The following is a 12995-nucleotide window of genomic DNA, read 5'->3' as shown; positions in this document are numbered from 1 at the left end:
AAAAAAAATGAAAGAAAGAAATCTTCTGTCAGTTCAGAGCAAGCAAGCCCTCAGATGAGTTTATTCCAAACTTTTTTTTTTAATTGCATTTTAGCATTTTTGGATTTCTACATTGTAATTGCAATTGCTAGATCAAAGATGGAGGCTGTGGGGCCGGCTGAGTGGCTCCGTTGGTTAAGAGCGCAAGCTCTGAGCAACAGGATCACCGGTTTGATTCCCACTTGAGCCAGTGAGCTGCGCCTAAGCTGACCTGCTGCTGAGCTGTCAACAGGCGACAGGATGGCTCAGCTGGTGAGAGCATGTGCTCCTAAAAAGGTTTCTGGTTCAACCCTCACAACTAAGATTGAGCACAGCACCTTGAGCTGAGTGGCCTCGAGCTACCAACGGGTGGCTGGATGGCTACTGGACTTGGAGCTGAGCTAGCTGCGCCCTCCACAACTAAGATTGAAGGACAACAACTTGCCTGTTTCCCTTTCCCAATTCCCCAGTAAAATCTTAAAAAAGGTGGGAAAAAAGGTGGAGGCTGTGGGCCTGGAGAACCGGGTAAGAAGGGAAGGGTGGGAGCCCCTCTCCCCAGCCTGTGACCACCTGGCTCCACAGCGAGGCCAGGCCTGACCTCTGGTCCCCCCGTGGTTAGTCCACTGCAGTTGTCCTCCCCAGATCCCTCTGTGCAGGTAACCCCAGCTGCTGGGTCAGCCCTGCCCTGCCACTTCTATGCAGCTCTGCAGGAGGAAGGGGAGGAGGCGTGTGGGGCAGGCTGGGCTGGGCTGTGCTGAAGCGCCAGACCAGTCCGAGCAGAAGCCAGCCATGTCCAGCATGGGGCTCCCGCTTCTGCTCTTGCTGCTGGCACCGCCACTATGGCCCTTCTCATTGCCACCGCCGGACACCCCAGAGGGTAAAGCCACCATCACGGGCCTCATCCTCTCGGTGCTGGAGAAAGCCACCTCCTTCCTGAAGAAGAGGCTACCTGAAATCAACCTGGATGGTGTGGTGGGGTTCCGGGTGCTGGAAGGTGGGTGTTCCCCTGGACTGCCCGCCGGGAAAACCAATTCTCAGCCTGTCACCTGCCTGCCCCGCACCTCAGGGACCTGGCCACCTTCTGGCCCCAAATAATCTGCTTTGTCTATAAGGAAAGAGAGGTGGGGGTGGCTTGCTCCTTTTGGGTGTCTAGGGCCCTGCTGTTATCAAACGTTTTAGAAGCAGAAAGGATTCAAAGGTCACACAAGAAAAGATTTGGAAATTATTGTATTTTCTCTGAAGGAAATGACCCATTGGACAGTCCCTCCCACCTGACATGCCACAAACAAGGTGGGCAGAGGGATTGTGTCCTTTGAAAGGGTATTTATGGGAGGGTGGCCATGGACAAAACTGGGGACCGCCAAGATGGGTTCCAGGCCTGGCTCCCCCCACTTCCAGTCAAAGATGCCTGGAGGTTCCAAGAACAGTGTCAAGTGTTTATTTGTTCCGCCTTGAGAAACAGAAGATCCCCGAGGAGGGTGATGGAAACAGGCCAAGGCAAACAGGGAGACACCGCCACACACACACCACTAGTTGCAGTAAGCCCCTCCCTTCAGGCACCCTAACCTAAGTACAAAGAGCTGGTTTGGTGTCAGCCTGGGGCTCTGGCTGGCCCCCCTCCCCTCTCTGTGGTCAGTGCAGCTTCTGGCCCACCGTGACTCCAGGTCCCAGCAGGAGGAGGGCCTCTGGGACAGAGACATCTCCTTTCTCTCTGGCCACCTTGATTCTCTCCCACCCCTGCAGGGCCACGGCTAGCCAGTCAGTCCATAAGGCCCCTTTCTGAGAATTAGATAAAGGCAACCCCTTCCTCAAGTCACTTGACTGCCATCTGCTGGGAACTTGTCTTAATACATTTACAAACCCATGACAGGGCCGTGTTGCCCTTGTGCTGTGTACAACTTGCTCAACTGTACGCGGAGCCTCTCCACCCTGCATCCTGAATCCCCCCCCTCATGTTTCTTTCCTGTATAACAATCCTAGGTATAATTAATACTAATAGCTGCACTTTATTAAGTGCTTACTTTGCACTATGGACAACGCTAAGTCCTCTCTATGCATTAGTTCAATTAATCCTTATGACCCTTCTCCTCCAAGAAGTAAGGACTGTCATTATCCCTGTTTTACAGGTGAAGAAAGTGAAGTGGAGAGAAATTAAATGACTTTCTGGTCACCCAACAAGAAAGCATTAGACAATCTCACCCCAATAAATTTAATTTTAAAATATACCGATTGCTCAAGAGTTTGAGCTCTGAGCAACAGCGGTTCGAGTCCCAGCCCGAGCTGAGCAGCCGCTGAGCTGCCAATAGGTAGCAGGATGGCTCAGCTAAAAGGAAAAAAAAATATATATATATATATATATATACACACACACACACACCGAAAGAAAAATGTATTACCTGTTTAAAGTCACCATTACATACATTGTAGGATAAAGATATGATCATTTGTTTGTAATGGTGGAATGTTTACATTATTTTGGGTTTGTGATAAATATATAGGGATGATCAGTTTTAATAAAATATGCATATAGGTAGAAAAAAAAGCATTAGAGTCAGGATTTGAATTCAGGCCCACCTCTAGAAATCAAGCTCTTAGCCACCACATTTCATCATTCTGACCCAACCCCATCACCCAGCGGAGCCCCATAGAGGCCTAATTTCCAATAAGCTCAGCAAATTCTTTCCCCTCAGGAGCCAGAGGAGGCAGAGAGGCTCCGTGAGCATTGTATCTTAGGATGTTGTTTCCCGTCCACATGGCTTGTCCAGTGGTGGAGTGAGTGAACCCTGTCCCCTCCCAGCGCACCTACGAGGCGTTCAGGAGGAGTGGGCCCAGGACCCCCAGCTGCAGCCGCTGAGCCTGCGCATGGGGACACTGCAGCGGAAGCTGGCACCGCTCCTGCACAGATCCATTGTCTACCTCAAGCTGAGCGACCCCGAGTACCTAAGAGGTAATGGCAGGGGGTGGAGTCCCATTTCTCCGGGGACACAGCCTCTGGGGACAGTGACTGAAATAACCTCAGGTGGACATCTGGCGCAAGGGAAGGTGCAGGACGGCCTGTAACTGACTGCGTCCGGTCTGCCAAGCGTGCCACAGGCTAACCCTGGGGAATGTCCGTTCTCCCTTGACTTCAGATTGAGATGACTTCTCCCACCCACACAGAGGGGATGGAAAGTAGGGAACGTGTCACCCCTCGTTTATTCAGCTCCTGCCCACTCTCAGGGGCCTTCCTCCTAGACCAGAAGGGAGGGGAGTTGTCTGTCCCAGAAGGTGGGACTCTAAATGGTGGTTCAGCCCTTTTCGCAGCCAATATTAGTATATTGCTGACATCTCTTCTGTGCCTTATAAAGCTGAGTCTCTTCTTGTCAGCCTTGAGTTACCCTACCAAGGGCCCCATCATATAACCCTGGCCTGAGGTGTTCCGAAGGGCGGGGAGGGATTATAAACCAGACCACCGTGGTCACCGGACCCTGTCTCCCAGGCTCACAAATCACGTCAGGCCCCACTGCATGTGACCACAACCCAGCCCTCCCTAGTCCTGGCCTCCCTCTCTGCAGTACAGGTCCCCCACCTTCTCCCAGGCCTGGTCCCTAAGACTCTCCTGGCCCCTGTCACCCTAAAGAAGCCCCTTGGCTGGGCATCTCTATTGTAGGAGCTCCAATTTCTAACCAAACCAAAGCAGTCAACTAACCTTTTTTTTTTAAGATTTTATTAGGGAATTGGGAAAGGGAACAGCGTTGGGGAATCAGGGAAGGGGAACAGACAATTTGCTGTCCTTTTTGTTCTTCAGTCTAGTTGTGGAGGACGTCGCTTCACTGGCCCATGTTGGTATTGTGATCATTGCACTCTTCCCGGCTGAGGCAGATCAGTCGCCGGCCATTGGACGGCTGCTCACAGTGGCTCACGGCAGCTCACGCTGGCTGCTGGCCACTCACGGTAGCCTACGGCAGCCCACTGCAGCCCTACTGCAGAATACGCCATCGCTGGCGACTCATAGCAGCCCAGCTCCAGGTCGAGCTGTTGTTCACCATCTTAGCTGTAGAGGGCGCAGCGTAACGGGCCCTCATGTGGGATCTGAACCAGCGGCCCTACTACTCAGAGCTTGCACTCCCAAGTCAACTCTTAACCAACGAGCCACTCAGCCGGCCCAACTAACCCTTTTTATACCTCTCAAGCTTCTACAGATGCAGCAGACTTAGCCAAAGCCTGTCCCAACACTATTCTAGTGATTTTTAAAAGTTTTTTGTTGTTTTTTTGTTTTTTTGGGTTTTTTTTTTTTTTTTAGAAAAAGAGCCTCCTGGGTGTTTCAATCACAATGCCCAACTAGCAGGCGAGGCTTAGAACCCTAAGCAGACACCAGTGTGTGGTCAGGGCTGCCCAGGGAGGGACACCCATTTCAATAGCTCTGAGCCACGGGACCCTGAGGCAAGGGGAGGGGGGTGCAGGGGTGGGGGCTGTTAAGCACAGTGTGGCCCGCTGCTCCTGGGTCTCTTCCCTGACCCCCTCCTCTCTGCCAGAGTTCCAGCCAACCACCCAGCCCGGGTTTTGGAAGCTCCCACACGTCTGGACACACATCAATGCCTCCATGGTATACCCCACGCTTGAGCCCCAGGACTCCTTCTCAGAGGAACAGAGTGACATGTGCCTGGTGCAGTTGCTGGGAACCAGGTGGGCACCCTGCACTTATCCCGCTTCCCGAAATTCCCAAGTGCTTTCCCTCTGCCTGTCCTCCTGTTCCACTCGCTCTCCAAGTCCCCAAGGGTTTGTGCAAAACCGGGAGCAGCTCCCTCAGAGCCACCCTGACAAGGCACTCTCCCACTCCCATCACATGTGAGTCTGCCCCACTCTCCACCCAAGGCCGCCAACCTGATCCAGCCACTCCCCATCTCCTGCCTGGACTCCCCATATCAGAGGGATCTTGTCCAAAACCACACCTGAACACCCCACCCCCAGTTCGAAGCTTCCTGTTTTTCTGAGGAGAAAGCCCTTCCACAGGTTCCTCCACTCCGGCCCCGGGGCCTCTTTTCAGACCCTCAGAGGCACCAGCTTCTGCCACTCTAAGCCTTTCCCTCTGTGGGGCCTCCTCTCACCCCCACCCGCCCCAGCCCTGTGCCTGAGTAACTGCTCACACCTAAGGACCAGCTCCAGCATCCTTTCTCCAGAACCTTCCCTGACTCCACTGCACAAGGCTGACCTCCCAGGGTGGGCTGCCTCGCCTAGCACCACCAGAGGTAGCCACAGAGGCAATACTCATGTACCTTCGCTCTGTGGTTCCATCTGGTCCACCAGGTTGTAGGTCTAGAAAGCAAGGCCCGAGCCTAGTTTAGCTCCCCATTTTATCCTGCTGAGCGCTGGGCTTAGAGCACATCCCCTAGGACAGCAGGGGACCCATGGGCAGAGGGGCAGCAGGTGCTCAGGCCCCCATCCTCTCAGCATCCTTCAAAGAGGTGTTTGGGCTAGGACACAGCTGGGCTCATGAAGGGTCTGCGCTCCAGTGAGGGACCCACCCTATGTTGCCCGGTCCCTTTTATGGGGCAGGCCTGGCACAGGGAGAATGGGTATGCTGGGTCCACACCCAGGATAGCTCCAGGTCACCTCCCTGTGCGGGTGGGGAGGGGGGTACTGATTTAGCCAATGAAGACACAGGACACCTGTGTTTTATGTGGCAGCCCCTTGGGCCCAGCTGGGTGCCTGGAACCTATGGGGTTCTAATAACTAATGAGGGAATCGGGACCAGGGAAGGCTCCGGGCCTTTGGGCTTCCTTCCTGAAGCAACCCTTAGCAGCCCGGAACCACCTCCTCCCCAGGACGGACGGCAGCCAGCCCTGCAGGCTCTCGGACTTCTGCAGGACACTCATGACCAAGCTCGGCTGCTCAGGCTACTGCCTGTCCCACCAGCTGCTTTTCTTCCTCATCGCCAGGATGGTGAGTGCCAGTGTGGGTCCAACCATGCCCCTCGGAGGAGAAAGAATGGTCAAAACAGCCCCACAGCAGTGTGGTTTTCTATGCTACACACCGGGAAAATAAGCGGGCCTTTGGACTTGTGCTTCGGACATCGGGAAGGAAAAGTGACAGTAGCCACCCATCCGCTGGCTATGAAATCCAACCAAACTAGTGAGGGGAGGGGAGAATGGGGATTCTGTGGGACAGAGAGCTTTGCATCCTGAACTGAATCAGAGGGCATCAGAAAAGCAAAAGGAGAGCGTCAAAGAGAAGCAGCAGGAAGAACTCAGTAAACAACAAATGGAAAAGGACTTAGAACAAAGTCAGTGGGTAGCCGCTTCCAGGGGACCAAACCAGCCCCACCCCCATATCTCCAGTGCCCAGTGCTCTTCCAAGCCCAAGAGCTCAAACTTTGCTAAATAATCATTTTTAAACATGTATTTCATTATAGAGAAAGACAGGGCTTGTTATCTCTGTTCAAAAATGTTCAGTTTCCAGAAATGCTTAGCCTAGAAGTGCCTTGCTGGTTTTAACAGACTCTTTTATTATTCTGTATTTGCAAGCCATCACAGACCAACAGTTTTGTAAACACAGGTAGAAAGCTAGCCTGATACATTGCTATAGACGTTTCTAAAGCCTGTTCTCATCTCCTGTCCTTCTCTCCCCGGCAACCAGTTCACAGCGCACACTTGGAGTAGCGCGGTAGCTGCAGCCCTGTTAGTCTGGAATCAGAATGTAATGACCGCAGCTAGCGGCTATAGAGCGCCCCCTAGTGTCAGGCACTTCCTAGTTATGGTATCGCCGCCCACCTGCCGGCGTGCCCCTCCCAGTGGTATCACCCTTTCCTTGTGAAGACCCTTGAGGCTCAGAAAGGTGAATTTAGTGGGCCAAGGTCATGGAGCTTCTAAATGGCAGAGCTGGGACTCAAACCCAGCTCTCTCTGATGCCCCAGCTGGCTGGGAGTGTGGGTGGGAAAGAAATTCTGGGGAAACGGGGAAAGACCTGGCCCAAAGACAGCCCCCCTTGCATTACCAGCTCAGAACAGCAAGTCTTTTCCTGTAACAGAGCATGCGTCTGTCACGGTTCTATCAACTTATTTTGTCCCCCTAGAAAGGGTGCACAAGGGGGCTGTTCCACCAGAGCCAACGCTACATGAACCTTTTCTGCGCCAAGATGATGGACCTGAACCGGAGAGCCGAGGCCATCGGATATGCTTACCCCACCCGGGACATCTTCATGGAAAACAGTGGGCATTCCGCTCTAGGGACAAAGCAGCAGCGTATCCCTGATTGTGACACACACACACACACACACACACACACACACACACACACACACACACACACACACACACACACACACACACACACACACACACACACACACACACACACACACACACACAGTAGAGCTGCCAGATTTAGTAAATAAAAAGTACAGGATCCCCAGGCAAATTTGAACCTCATATAAACCATGAATACATTTTTGGTGTAAGTATATCCCAAACATTGTATGAGCTATACTTGTACTTAGAATTTTTTATTTGTTCTTTATTGGAAACTCAAATTTAGTTGGGCATCCTGTATTTTATCTGCCACTGTTTTGACTGCTTTCTGCTCCCAGTGACGGAGCTCTGCACAGACTTATTCACTAACTGACTGGCAAACAGACACTCAGAGCCTTAGAAATGAGACAGAAAGCGGGTCTCTGGGTGGCTGCTCCTTGCTTGGGTGTCCAGAGCCCTCTACTGATCATTATTCTTGAGTGGCCTGGACCAAGGCCCTAAGTGGGAGCCCTGACCCAGGCCTGGGAGCCCCTGCTCACTAGGGCAGAGCTCAGGGCTGCATCCTGCCAGCCGCTGCATTGAGCACCCACCTCCAGTTGCTGCCTGGCCTCAGCAGGAGGAGGCAGGTGGCACTGTGGTGGCCTTGGGGCATGGGAGGAGGTGGACCTGTGCGGGCAAAACTACAGAGGGTCCCCTGTCTTTGCGTCTAGTCATGTTCTGTGGAATTGGTGGCTTCTCCGACTTCTACCAGCTCCAGTGGCTGGAGGCCATTCTCAGTTGGCAGAAGCCGCAGGAAGGATGCTTCGGGAGGCCTGGTGAGCTGCCCTTACACCCTGGTGGGGTCTGTATGCCCTAAGCCAGGTGGGGAAAGGATACAGTGGTGTTAGGGGCACAGAGAGAGATTGGCAGAACTCATGTGCATGCACATACACGAATACACACACACACGGAAATGGGCTCAGAACTTTGGAAGCCAAAACTTTGCAGGACGGGAGGCAGTCTTGTTGGAAGGTGCAACCTACGTTAACAAATTCATCCCTTCAACAAGTATTCCCTGAGCACCTACTGTATGCCAGACTGTTCTAGGCTCCAGGTAAACTAGGGCATTGAGAAAAAGAAGCAGAAACCACCTAAACAAACCAACACGTAAAATAACAGTGAGTTCTGAAAGGGCTGCTAAGGTGACACAGGCTGAGAAAGAAAAGAACATTGGGGGAGGGTTTTTAGGCAGAGTGGTCAGGGGCGATGTCTGGGAGGAGGTCACACAGAAGCAGAGAGCGGAGGATGCAGTTGTGTGACACTGGACAGCTGGTCCTCATTGGAGTAAGTTGCTTCACTGCTCTGAGCCTTGATTTTCCTCATCTAAATAAATGGGCATAATTATCTCCTTTCTAAACTGTAAGGAGCAGACATAATACCTGTGAAACCACCTGGCCTGTCCTGGGTACAGAGGAGGCTCCCAAAAAATGCTCACACCCTAAAAGAGAACCTTGGGATGCTCAAAGGGGCAAAGCTTTCGAAATATGAGAGCCTGTTTCTGAAATAGAGGGGTTTATAAAATAAAGACTCTCAGGCCCCCAGACCTATAGATTCAGCAGGTGGAGGGTGGGGCTGTGGAACCTGCAATTTTTAAAGGTTTTTTAAAATTAATTTTCAATTACAGTTGACATACAATATTGTATTAGTTTCATGAACCTGCATTTTTAAGGAGCTCCTCTGGCCATTTAGATGTGGGTGGTTGGGGGACCACAATTGGAGAAATATTAGTAGATGACAAATTTAGGCCATGTGGAAGGACCTGCAGCAGGGGCTCAAGGAAACTTCCAGAAGAGGCTCCAGATTCAAGAGAAGACCTGAGTTGCTTGAGGCGTTGTGAGGGGGAGGAGGTTTAGCAAATAATGTTTAACACTCCATCTTGAGAAGTTCCTCTTTCACTCTTCTCCCAGATGCTGAAGATGAAAAATTACCTAAAGACATTCATCACCAACAGCATTATCGGATAAGAGAAAAGAGGCGAGAAAAACAATTTGCAGGTAATAAAATTACCCGAGGGACCTTCTTGGAATGAAACCAAGACACCAAAGAAAGACTATACACAGGTCGCCCCAGCATCACTGAAGGGGCTAGGTCACAGGGCCCTTGTGTTTGGGGAGGTTGGGGGAGGGGGAAGGGTAGGAGTCCCTGATATTCTCTTCTTAGAAAGGAGGGAGTCCAGAGATATTGTCTCCAGTGAAAGGAACACAAAAGAGAAGTTTCAGCGTATTATGGAAAATCACAGAAATAACCCCACTCCATCCAATCTAGTCTGGAGAACAGAACCCGCATTGGGAACTTCCACAGAGGGAATTGAGTATAGGGAACTCATCTCAGAAGTGTTGCAAGAGCTGAAAAGAGAAAAAGTGAGAAAACCCAGAGATGACCCCCTGTGGGGTGCCACTGCCCTCCCTGGTAGCAGAGCTGGAGGGCCCAGGGGAGGAGGCGGTGTTAGCCGAATCTCAGGGGCTGGACACAGAGGAGACAGACAAGACCCGGGCTTCTCCCCTGGCCCCACCTGTGCTTACTGTTGATGGGCAAGGCAGCCTGGGAAACGTAGTTTGGAGGGCTCAGTGCACTGGGATTTGGGGCAAAGAAGGTCAGGGAGGGGATCTGAGAGCCAACAGGCAAGTGACCAGTGCAATCCCAGTGGCCACACGTCCTGCTGTCCCCAGCTTACTCCTATTGTCCTGGTGCCCTTATGAATAGTGTCCCTTTTCCTCCCAAAAGTGTCCTGGTTGAAATGATAAATTATGTGGTCAGCCCACCAATGCAGAAAGACTGAGAATAAGATATAACTGTATTGGGACAGACAGAAAAGTAAGACATAACAATGGAAGGAAGGGATGGAGAGAGGTAGGGAAGGAGGAGAGGACTTGATTTCAATCTTTTTGTTAATAAAAAAAATAAGTCGCTACAAGATGAAAGCAGAAAGGGAGGTAGAATAGCCAGCTCAGAGTAGATATCCAACTTACACTGGGGGATGATTCCCGTAACTAAACCTCTCACCATCAACCCCGCCATGGCTTCATCACCGACCTGCAGAGAGGTGAGAGGAAGCACAAAAGAGGGGCGTGGAAGCACAGATCTGATGGGTCCATTTTGTAGCTGCCACCAGGGGTTAGGCAGGGGAAAGGGGAGACTTTCTCAGGAGACTCCTAGAGGTCCCCTGCCCTGGAGACGCCCACCTGACACGGAGGGGGCTGGGACTGCCATGGTGGGTGGTAGGGGGCTTACTGCGCATACCCTGGGAGTTGGCTGCTCCCTAGAGACTGACAGCTGGAGAGGGAGCTGCAGAAATTCAAAAGCCCAAGGCCCTTCCTGGGGCCCCTGCAGATTGACCAGCAGCCTAGAAAATTGCCCAGGATGGAGCAGCCAGCATGCACCTTCCTTCACCATGACACACACCCATGGAGACTAACAGCACAGGATTTGAAGTCAGGCTGTCTGCGTTCAAATCTGCTTCTGCCCTTCCTCACTATAGGAGTCACTCAACCCATCTGAGCCTCGGTTTCCTCATCTGTACAATGGGAACCAAACAGTGCCTCCTTCACAGGGCTGTTGGGGTTAATATCAGATCACTGTGCACAGTGCTCCCTGTGGCATTTGACCTATGGTAGGCCACCAATAAGCATAGACTGCCAGGGTGAGTAATTACGGACCTTGAAATCTGCATTCTGCCTCCCTCCAAGGGGCCTGGCTGGGGTCCTTTTCTTCTCCAAGTCTGTGAGGGGAGAGGAAGGTCTTGGCTCCCTCTACCTGGTCAGAGACTAAAGATAGGCAGCCCAATTGGAGTTCAGAGAAGTAAATCACATGTAAGGGGTTCCCGTCTCAGGCAGATGCTCAAAGTCACGTGGGACTGGCAGGCCCGAGGCAAAAATGAAGGCAGCTCAAGTCCGGGTCAAGGAATGAGCTGTGTTGTCAGGGCTGGGAGCTCAGCTCTGCTACCTGAGCCTCAGTGTCCTCATCTATGAAATGGGGCAATGAGGTGTTGTCCTAGAAGATCTCACAGGTCCTGAAAGCAGGGAAAACTGGAAGGAGCGAGACAAGAGTGTGGCCTCAGGTCCGATCTCACAGCGGGGAGCTCCAGCGTGACGCTCACCACAGAGTCACCCTCCTGAGACAGGAGCCTGGCTTCTGTGTTACTGTGTGTGTTCCTGTAAATCATTGGGAGGAGGTGTAACCTCCACGTGAGGGGGCTCCAGATGTCGGAAGACATGTCTCTGGAGAAGGGAGCCATTAGCAACCAACACTCACGGCGGCTAGTGGATGGGTGTCTGGCCCAGCCAAGTGGATCCGCTGGCACCAGGCTGGCGGGGGGAATATCTGAAAAGCATGCATGCTGAACTGTGGCTGCCACCCGGCACTCACAGGGGGAACTCTGTCTCTCTCCCCAGATGGATGCTCCTCCCACAACACAGCCACAGCCGTGGCGGCCCTGGGCGGCTTCCTCTATGCCCTGGTACAATACCCGCTAGCAAACGGAGAGCTGCGGCAGGCCACACCGGTACCACCAACGGCCACTGACATGAATGGTTCCACGCCTGCCATCCACCAGGAAGATAAAACCCAGGCCTTTGGTCCCTCCTTCTGAAATCCTTCGTCACACCCTGAGAAGGAGACGCCCAGCTTCATCCCCTCGGGGAGCAGGGCCCAGGGGGGGGGGGCTGGGATGATCCAGGTGTGGCAGCAAATGAATAAATTCAGAGTGCAGTTAAGGCCTGTTTCTGAACCCTTTGGGCAACTTCTAGGGCCGTATTCCGATTCTTCAACTCCACGCAACACAAATTCTGAAGAGACCTGTAAACTTGTGTCTTGAAGACGATTTGTTCAAATGTCAACTGTTGCATCTTCCCCAGTGAGCGAAATAAGGGGCTTGAAAATACTAGTTTAAGTCATGACCTAGAGCTTGAGATAGGACCATGAACGGCAGCACTTAAAATCTTTATAACTGATCCAAAGATCTCCGTGGTGTCACGAAGTCACATCAGGTCACGGTTATGTCATTTTACAAAAGACAGTGTAACATAATGGTGAACAGTGTGTTCTGTGCCCTGGTGACCTGAGTCCAGGTCTGTTATCCCACTAATTAGCTCAGGAGTCTGGGTAAAGTCACTTAGCCTCTCTCTGACTCCATTTTCTCATCAGTACAGTTGGGATAATTGGGATAATTAATTGAGGTAATTATAGCACCTACATCAATATTAGCTCCGCTGCTGTGAGAACTTATGTTTGTAGAGTACTGAGAAGGGTACCTGTGACGTAGTAAGTGCCAGGTAAGTGTTATCTGCTATAATGGTGATGATGTCAAATTACATGGAGGCTTGTTCAGAAGCAGCAGGAAGGGGCAGCTGACCTGTCAATGTCTCTTTCACACCCAGCTTGAGAGTCTGCCCTTGTGTTCTGCCTCCTCAGTGTGCACATATGTTAATGTGTCCACTGGAGCTCTAATCTAGTGTTTGAGAAAAGACCTCCTGGAACCTGATTATGGGTCCAGGCCCTGTCCGTGGTGCTGATTTCAAGCTGCAACTAGACAGGCATCAGCATTAGACTCCAAGGTAGAAAAACCCAGTCCTTGGTCTGGAAAGCTCTTTAAGTCCATCATCTTCCTTTGCTTCAAAGTGGGGAATCACTGCTGATCATCCTTATATGACAATATAGTTGTATTTGAGAACATGAATGAAAATACCCGACAAGGGGAGGGGGTGTCTTCTAAATC

The 12995-nt window shown here is 51.8% G+C and overlaps 1 protein-coding gene across 1 annotated transcript; it reads left to right on the top strand.

The window, feature by feature from the left end:
• Window positions 1–806: 806 nt before the first annotated feature.
• On the top strand, window positions 807–11922 carry CUNH16orf89 (chromosome unknown C16orf89 homolog). Its single transcript, XM_019660333.1, has 8 exons — window positions 807–1012; window positions 2816–2965; window positions 4533–4683; window positions 5823–5940; window positions 7069–7204; window positions 7954–8058; window positions 9190–9276; window positions 11674–11922. The coding sequence occupies exons 1-8, from the start codon at window positions 808–810 to the stop codon at window positions 11868–11870; spliced, it is 1149 nt and encodes a 382-aa protein (XP_019515878.1). The 5' UTR covers window position 807; the 3' UTR covers window positions 11871–11922.
• Window positions 11923–12995: the final 1073 nt, after the last annotated feature.

Source organism: Hipposideros armiger, unplaced genomic scaffold, assembly GCF_001890085.2.
Source record: "Hipposideros armiger isolate ML-2016 unplaced genomic scaffold, ASM189008v1 scaffold_315, whole genome shotgun sequence".
NCBI lineage: Eukaryota > Metazoa > Chordata > Mammalia > Chiroptera > Hipposideridae > Hipposideros > Hipposideros armiger.
The sequence above is the reverse complement of the archived record's forward strand: the minus strand, read 5'-3'. Positions and strand labels throughout refer to the sequence as shown.